The 8,919-nt window shown below is 54.0% G+C and overlaps 1 protein-coding gene across 2 annotated transcripts in view; it reads left to right on the top strand.

The window, feature by feature from the left end:
• Nucleotides 1-8,919, top strand: part of LOC101659839 (general transcription factor II-I repeat domain-containing protein 2B) — a 60,251-nt gene extending 51,332 nt beyond the window's left edge. For both annotated transcript variants that reach the window (XM_045283883.1, XM_045283882.1), the window contains 4 exons: nt 414-497; nt 3,558-3,741; nt 5,766-5,794; nt 7,145-8,919. In XM_045283883.1, the coding sequence (XP_045139818.1) occupies nt 414-497; nt 3,558-3,741; nt 5,766-5,794; nt 7,145-8,736 (1,889 nt within the window). In that variant the 3' untranslated portion in view covers nt 8,737-8,919. The remainder of the gene's footprint in view (nt 1-413; nt 498-3,557; nt 3,742-5,765; nt 5,795-7,144) is intronic.

Below are 8,919 nucleotides of genomic sequence, written 5' to 3'. Positions count from 1 at the left end.
ACCTCATGCATGTTGAGCCGAGATTGCTTTCGGGATTCAAAAATGAAGTCGAATGACAGGGCCAGGATTGGGAAACAGCCCCTCGGTCTCCATGCTTTGTGTTCTTCTTGCTTGTGTGACTATGTTGGCTGGGACGGGGCGTGGGAAAGGTGGGCTCTGTATCCTGTAGGACGTTGGAAATGTGCCCTCAAAGTAGTAGACCGTATTTCAACCTAGGGTGATCATTTGAAAGATTCCCTACTGCCACTCGCAGCTTTCCCAAAGCCTTGGTCAGCTCTCGGAGGAAACGGACCAATTAGCCAAGTCAAGCGCTCAGTCCGCCCTGTGCTCACAGGCCTTTCCTCCAAGGGCTCTCTGGGGGCGAAATCCATTCATGATTCTGGCTTGTTTGTTTACTATTGTTATTATTTTAGATACTGAGAAGGAGAAATCGTCACATGCTGAGAAGATTAAACAGCTAAGAGAACAAGTCAATGAGCTCTTTAGCCGAAAATTTGGTAAGTTGTTCTATCATTAGATAACCCAAATTTATCAACTTGAAATACATCTTTAAAAAAAAACTGTTTTATTCATATATAATTCAGATGTCATACATTTCGATGGTTTAAATATCTTAGAGTTGTGCATTCGTCACCACCACTTTAGAGCATTTTCTTCAGTTCTGTTTCCCGTTTCCCCCCATCATAAGCGTGAGAAACCGTTCCTGTCATTGCTGTCTCTAGATGTACCTGTCCTGAGTGTGTCGGCGGGGTGGTCTGGGGAAACCAGAGCAGCGACACTCATCCATGTGTCAGACAAAGCGCCCGGCCCAGGGCAACTTACACCCCTGGATCTGCTGGTAGCTGGGGCCTCTGCAGACTCCCAGACGTGCAGGCTGATGGTGCAGGAAGAGGGAGCAGGGAGATCACAGACCAGTGGGTGCAGAGTCTCAAGGACCCCACGTGGGTGGGAACACAGCAAGGTGCCAGCAGCTCTCAGGGGTCGGGCAGCCCACCTGGGGCCACCGCTGGAGCCAGACAGGAGTCCCAGTAAGCAGAAGGGGCAGGGGCAGAGAGAGACGTTCTCATTGTCTTGTGGAAAAGGTCATACCCCCAGGGCGGCATCATCAAGCTGTGAACCGAGCAGTCGTTGGACTCCACCCCTGTGCTTTCAGACAGACTCACGTTGACCTCAAATCCAATGAAGTACTTCTGTTACCTGAGTGCCTGGTCTGCTAAGAAACGGCTGCTTCTGCGAAAGAGCTATGGTCTGAATCCGTCGAGATGTATCTTAATGAAGAGGTTTTACCCAAGTCATTTCAACACCGGTGTTAACTGACGATTTATTGAGTTCTTACCGAGGCCAATGGTCATTTTCAGTGTTTGACATGCGTTTAATCATTTAATCCTCACCCCAAAAAAACCCTCAAGTACATATGTCATCATCTCTATTTAATGACTATAGGCACTGTGTCTAGGACCCATCTCCAGTTTCACAATCAGTAAAATTATATCCACTACTGGGGAATAAAATAACTCTGGCTGGTTACCAGTATTGGCAATTGGTTTGAATGATTTTAAAATCGTGACATGAAGGATAAAATACAGTGTCTCCTCAACCAGGGCAAAGGAGAGTGAGGAAAATGAAAGCCCCCTGGAAACCCCGAGTCCAGAGAACTAGCAGACCCTGAGAACCCCAGCGCCATGACCAAGGGACAGAAGACTAGATGGAGCCACACGGCTCTGAAAGGGCGCAGAATTGGAGGTTAAAATGTGGCACCAAGTTCAACATCCTGATCCGATAGAAACTGCTATGCCCCAGGACTGTGTCCATTACATACCCTCGTGGCTTAACTTTCAGCCAAAGATTAGACAGGCCTATACCAGGTAAGCAGTCACCCCAGGGAGGTATGCACACACCTTAGAGCAGTGGTTCTCAACCTGTGGGTCTCGACTCTTTTGGGGGTCAACCGACCCTTTCACAGGGGCCGCCTAAGACCATTGGAAAGCACATATTTCCGATGGCTTAGGAACTGACACCGCTCCTCTATCTGGGTCCTCTCACATGGAGATAAGCCCGTATACGAGTATCTGCCGTGAAGACCGTTACCCATGCTACACCATGCTTCAAGACAAAATTTCATTTGTCATTAGAAATAAATATTTCACAATATAGAATGACATCTTGTTTTTGTGATGCATCACTCTGCTTTAATAATGTTCAGTTTGTAATAACGAAAATACATCCTGCATATCAGATACTTACATGACAATTCATCACAGTAGCAAAATGACAGCTATGAAGTAGCAATGAGAATCATGTTATGGTTGGGGTCACCACCACATGAGGAGCTGCATGAAAGGGTCGCTGCGTGAGGAAGGTTGAGAACCGCTGCCTTAGAGCAATCAGCCATCAGGCAGCGTCTGGCTGGGATCACACCCGAAGACGGGAAGGGCTCAGAAGGAAGGAAGAGGGGACCTGGGAACTCCAATGAGCACGTGGGAAAGTACTCTTACTCCAGGGTTGGGGGTTGTGACCAATGTTGGAATAAAAAAATGTACAAATTGCTGCAGGGAGAACCAGTCAAGTCCCAATAAAAAGTTAAAAACCAGTATTGGGTCTGAGCACCCAGTTTACAGAAGCTGTGGGTGACAGGGAAAGCCCGGTCCATTTGCAGAGGGCCGCAGGGATGCCAACAGCCTTGCGCTCAGCCAAGTGCATCGGAAAGAGAACTAAGGCAGACATCCCTAGGTAAAAATCTAACATCTTCCGTTTCCCCTTCTGACCAGTTCTTCACCTGTTCTAGTTTGTATTTTTGGCTGGTCATTTTTCTGTGTTTTATTTTGTTACTATTTGGGGGTGGGGGGGTGTGTGTTGATTTTCTGTCTGTGAAATCCAGGTTCGGTAAATCTATAGAGACAGTACTAGATTAGTAGTTTCTCTTGGGTTATGACAGGGCAGGTTGGGGGCAGTGTGAAATGGGGGGCTAATAGTACCCCAAATGAAGAAAATGTCCTAGAGTGGGTTGTGGGGGTGATCACACAGCTCTTTTTAGTGCATTCAGACCTCTGGGTTGCACGGCACATGCAATAAAACTGTTGAAATGTAAATAAACCGATCAATCGATCGCCATGGCCTTTGAGTATGTGCTCCCTTAGAGGGTCCACGAGGGAGACCGCACAGACCAGCGGAAGGGACGGCAGTGGCCTCGGCGGAGACGGCCCAGCAGAATGGAAGGCATGAGCACCTGACGCTGTGCGGCGTCGCCGTGTCTCAGGACAAACACAGAAACCCCGCCCTCGAGCCCGTTCTGACTCGACGACCCTCGAGGACGCCAGAACCGCCCCTCTGGGTTTCCGAGACTGGACCTCTTTAAGGGAGTGGAAAGCCTCATCTTGCTCCCTCAGAGCAGCTGGTGGTGTTGAACTGCTGACGCTGTTGTTAGCAGCCCAGGCATAACCCACTGTGTCATCAGGGCTCCTAATGTGCTGTTTAAGCATTCACCTAGAACCCAATAAATACCTTCTGAAAAGTAAGTGGCAAAGTCAACTCGTGTTACCTGGCCTGTCTCCTCACAGGTGAGGCGATCGGGGTGGATTTCCCCGTGAAAGTCCCCTACAGGAAGATCACCTTTAACCCTGGCTGTGTGCTGGTCCAGGGCATGCCCCCAGGGGTGGTTTTCAAAGCCCCTGGCTACCTGGAAATCAGCTCCATGAAGAGGATACTGGATGCTGCCGAGTTTATCAAGTTCACGGTTGTTCGGTGAGTGAGAGTGAGTGGGTGGGTTACTGACCGACTGCCTGCCTGCCTGCCTGCCGAGTTTATCGTTTACTGTGGTTCAGTGAGTGGGTGAGAGAATGCTTCTAGAGATCAGAAGGCAAAGTCACCTTCCCAGACAGGCAGGGGCGAGAAAGGGACTTGCCGGTTGTCAGCACAAAGCAACGACGAGGTGAAATGCAGGAGCTTGTTGTCCTTACGTTGTGCTTCCCCTTCCCAGGTACCGCAAGGTGGTTGTGTGACGTTTACTCGATTCTGTGCAGAAGGATCAGATGCTCATAGTTGACAGTGACAGGAAGGGACTAAGTATATCACTCAGAAAGTTGCCTTTCTGCCAAACCTGTGGGCCCGACTGACCGTGAACCGTGGTTTTTCACCTGTTCAGTTCCCTCCTCCCTACTAGGACAGGGCACCCTCCTGTCCATCGGGCCTGTCTTGCCAGCCTCAGTTCTGAGCAAACAACGCCTCCCCTTTTCTCTGCTCCCTCGTTTTTCCTAAGAACAAAGGAGAAAAGGGAGATGAGTTTTGGGGTTTTAGCAAGCCCAAGCCCCCCAACACAAGCCTACCAGCCAGGCACCCTCTAACCCGGTTGGCCTGCAGTGCTTTCAGTCATAGGCTCCTAAAATTACTTGGCCACCTGGTCCCCTTCTCTGAAAACAACGGGGAGTGGGGAAATTACTCAACACTTCCCTGGCAATTAAAAATGTCATAATCCAGGATGAAGAATAGGTACATGTCCTCGTAGCCCTGGATCGTTCCGGTGCCCCCCAGGGGGTGGTATCGCGACTCTGGCAAATACTGCCTCAGACCAAAAAACCCAGTCCCACGGGCATTGAGTTGTTCCGGCCTCACAGTGACCTTGTGTGGGGTTTCTGAGCCTGTGAGTTGTTGCAGAACAGAGAGCCTCCCCTTTCTGCTGAGGAGTGACCAGTGGGTTTGAACTGCCAGCCTTGTGGTTAGCAGCCCAGTGCCTCACCAGGCTGTAAGCAGCTTTTCATTCTTTCATGTCTTTTCTCGTTGGCCAAAGTCATTTCTGCCATGACCTGGCTCACCCATTCCCCACCTTCAGCACATGATCTCACTTCCTGTTGCTGGGACCACCTGTGGGAGCACCTCCAGTGGATGGCCCCCACTCAGCAGCCCTGCCTTAGGTGGGCCCTCCTCCTTCGGTCTCAATAACACAATTGAATGATGGGTCCCGTCCTCACCTCCAACCTGCTACCAGCTCCTGCCACCCAGGGGAAGCGCAAGCCACCTCCAAAGACCAGTCGATGCTGACACGGCAACCCTGCCGGGCAAGGTGGGGCTGTCCCGTGAGTTTCCAAGACTCCAAAGCCCGGTCTTTCTTTCACCAAGCCGCTGAGACTGCCAATCGCAGTCAACACGTAACCACGGTGCCACTAGTCTTCCACGCACTTCGAGTGTCTGAGGTCTCCCCGCTGTCTGCAGTTCACACCCTACCAGGCTGACCTGCAGAAATCGCAATTCCAAGCCCCTTCTCACCTTACCCAAGTCCAAGCTCCCACAGCGCCCCCCATGAGCCTTCTCAGCTTCCACGGTTTGCCCCTCCCATGCTTCCTTTCACAGTCACAGTCACAGCCACAGTTGCCACCATCCACACCGCATGGCACCTAGTGTGTGCCAGCCCTGCCTCCCCTCCCCAGTGACCCTGAGAGGCAGCTACTGTCCCGGCCCCACTTCACAGATGAGGAAGCTGAGGCAGAGAGCCAGGGAGGTCCTCGCCCAGGGTCACAGGACTGTCAAGGTACCAGCTCTGGGATAGGTACCCAGGAATTGGCCCTGGGGCCCAGCACCTGCCTGTCGTGCTACTGTGTCCGTCACATTGGTTTTCGGTGACGGTGGGCAACCAGACTCAGCTTTATCCCCCACTGCCCCTCAGGAAGAGTCAAGACCCACCGGAAGTTTGTAGAACTGAGAGGTAAACACACCTGGGGGCAGCGGGGTAGGGCAATGAACTGTCTTGTTCATCCACGTCTCTTTCTCTTCAGACCACTTCCAGGAGTTGAGCTCAGCAATGGTGAGTAATTGAACGGGAGAACAATGCTCCTAGCTGCCCTCCAGTCCCACCCCCTGCCCATCCGTACCTCAGGGTCCTAGTGCCACCGTCCTGCTCTGCGCTCACACTGTACGCACACGCATGCACACGCACGTTACATTGTTCCCTCGCTGGGGTTTCCCTCTGGGCCCTTCTGTGGTTCTCAGACCAGTTGGAGGGAGCCCGGAGTGTTTGCTGAGGGTCCCCTCCCCTGGAGGCAAGGCACAGCCCCACGCTTGGTCACAGGGCTGGCAAATTCTGCCTGCCTGACACCTCTTCCCCTCAGGCCCTCCCTTATTTCCCTCCCACGTCTGAACCAAAAGGGTCACGCCTGGCACGCGCGCGCAGGCGACAACTCCACCCGTCCTGTGTGAAGACTGGTATCTGTTTTGATGGGCAGTGCCCAGGGGTCCCTTGTGAACTCTGTAACGTGGCCCCTGGCGGCCTTGCAAGCAGCTGGCGCCCCGCGGCTGGGGCTGTTCTCCCAGACCCGAGCCCTCGGTTGGACGTGAGTCCTCGCTGGAGGTGGGAACCACAAGTGCTCTGTGCAGCTCCTGCTCAGTGGCTGTTCCAAGGAGGCGCATCGGGGCAGAGTGCCGCTTTCTGTTGGTAATCGCTGGATGGAGGCTGTGTCCACCTACCGCGATAGCCGTTTGCGTAGAGGGGTTTTCAGAACAGTTTATTTTCCAATAAACTGACCCGAGTTGTGTGACTCCTGCCACATCCTATTTTCAGAGCAGTTCTAGCGTCATTGTTCCCCCCACCCAAGTCCTCCGGCCCATTCTCAGTCACTTCCCATCACCACCCGCAGCCCCACACAGCCAAGGGCCGCTCTCCAAAAATACACCCGTTTCCCTGGCCCACAGTGCCTGACTGCAGAGAGTCACCACAGACCTTCCTGCTTGCCCTTCTTGGCATTTCCAAGTGGTCTTACCAGGAAAGAGCACTTCCAAATGCAGGTGCACTGATGCACCTTCCTGTTTAAGCCACAGTGCCAAGTCCCCTCACCACCAACCCTGATGGCCTCTGTGGGGCACACACCCGTAACTAGGAAATTGTGGCCGAGGCCGCAAAGCGGGACAGTCTTTTCCCAAGAGTCCAGCCCTCTGTGTTGGCATTAGAAAAGCAAAGAGCCAGTCTCATGTTCCCGCCGGGGCCCGCTGCCCAAGGGGAGTGTCAGCGCCCCTGGTTGGACAGGTCTCAGTTCATCACAGTCCACCCCACCCCGCCCAGTCGCTCTGCCCCTCCCCTTCACCAGCACGCTGGCCGTTGTGTTGCTAGCCCTGGAACTCAGAACAATGACCTGTGTCCTGTCCCCGTCTCTACCCAAAGTGGGAAAGCGAAAGATAGACCAGGAGGGCCGCATGTTCCAGGAAAAGTGGGAGAGAGCCTACTTCTTCGTGGAAGTGCAGAATATCCCGACCTGTTTAATATGCAAACAGAGCATGTCGGTGTCCAAAGAGTACAACCTGAGGCGCCATTACCAGACCAACCACAGCAAGCACTTCGACCAGTACACCGAGGAGATGCGCGACGAGAAGCTGCAGGAGCTCAAGGAGGGCTTCGGCGGCGCTCTCTCCTGGACGGCAGAGACCGAGCGTCCGCAGCCAGGCCCCGGCTTCCCGGCTGCCCACCCCCCGGCACACGCCGCCGTGCAGCCGGTGGAAGACATGGGTTGGACTCTGTGGGGGAAGTTACGCGAGAAGATCGAGTCGTTCGTGGCCTACTCTGTTGCCATCGACGAGATCAGGGACACCAACAACACCCCCCAGTTGGCCATCTTCATTCGGGGCGTCGACGAGAACTTTGAGGTGTCCGAAGAGCTGCTGGACACGGTGCCCACGACGGGCACAAGATCCGGGAGCGAGACCTTCCTCCGCGTGGAGAAAAGTCTGAAGAAGTTCAGCATCGACTGGTCCAAGCTCGTCAGCGTGGCCTCCACGGGCACGCCCGCCATGGTGAACGGGACCGACGGGCTGGTGACGAAGCTGAAAGCCAAGGTGGCGGCCACCTGCCAGGGCTCCGCGCCGAAGTCCGTGTGCTGCATCATCCACCAGGAGTCCCTGTGCGCTCAGAAGCTGAAGATGGACCACGTCATGGACGTGGTGGTGAGCTCCGTGAACTGGATCTGCTCCCGCGGCCTCAACCACCGGGAGTTCACCACCTTGCTCTACGAACTGGACAGCCAGTATGGCAGCCTCCTGTACTACTCGGAGATCAAGTGGCTGGGCCGTGGGCTGGTGCTGAAGAGATTTTTCGAGTCCTTGGAAGAAATCGACTCGTTCATGGCCTCCCGAGGAAACCTGGTGCCCCAGCTGCGCTCTACCGACTGGATCAAAGACTTGGCTTTTTTGGTGGACATGACGATGCATCTCAACACCCTGACCATCTCCCTGCAAGGGCATTCGCAGATTGTTACCCAAATGTACGACGTGATCCGGGCTTTCCTGGCCAAACTGGGCCTTTGGGAAACTCATTTGGCGAGAAATAATCTGGCCCACTTTCCCACCCTGAGATCGGTTTCCAGCCAGGGAAGCGACGGCCTGCACTACATCCCGAAGATCGCAGAACTCCGGAGCGAGTTCCAGGCCCGGCTGGCCGACTTCAAGCTCTGTGAAAGCGAGCTGGCCCTGTTCAGCTCGCCCTTCTCGGTGAAGGTGGACAGCGTGCCGGAGGAGCTGCAGATGGAACTGATTGACCTGCAGTGCAACACGGCCCTGAAGGCCAAGTACGACAAAGTGGGGATCCCCGAGTTCTACAAGTATCTCTGGAGCAGCTACCCGAAGTACCGACACCACTGCGCCAAGATTCTCTCCATGTTCGGGAGCACCTACATCTGCGAGCAGCTGTTTTCCATCATGAAACTGAGCAAGACCAAGCTGAGGGAGTCCCCGTGGGACTCGGTCCTGCACATCGCCACGTGATGCAGGCATGCTGCCGAAGACCGGAACCCTAGAGGCCCCAGGGAGGATGGGAAGAGAACGTGAATCCCTCCCTCTGCCGGGCTCGCCATTGGACTGACACACAGAGTTTGCAGTGTCACACCCGCTTGTGTGGCGTTTTATGCTTCACCACAGTTCAGTAAAGATCGACGCCGTTTTATTGGG

This window comes from Echinops telfairi, unplaced genomic scaffold (genome assembly GCF_000313985.2).
Source record: "Echinops telfairi isolate 266 unplaced genomic scaffold, ASM31398v2 ScPeMD7_5;HRSCAF=22, whole genome shotgun sequence".
NCBI classification, from domain to species: domain Eukaryota; kingdom Metazoa; phylum Chordata; class Mammalia; order Afrosoricida; family Tenrecidae; genus Echinops; species Echinops telfairi.
This window is presented reverse-complemented; position numbering and strand designations above follow the sequence as displayed.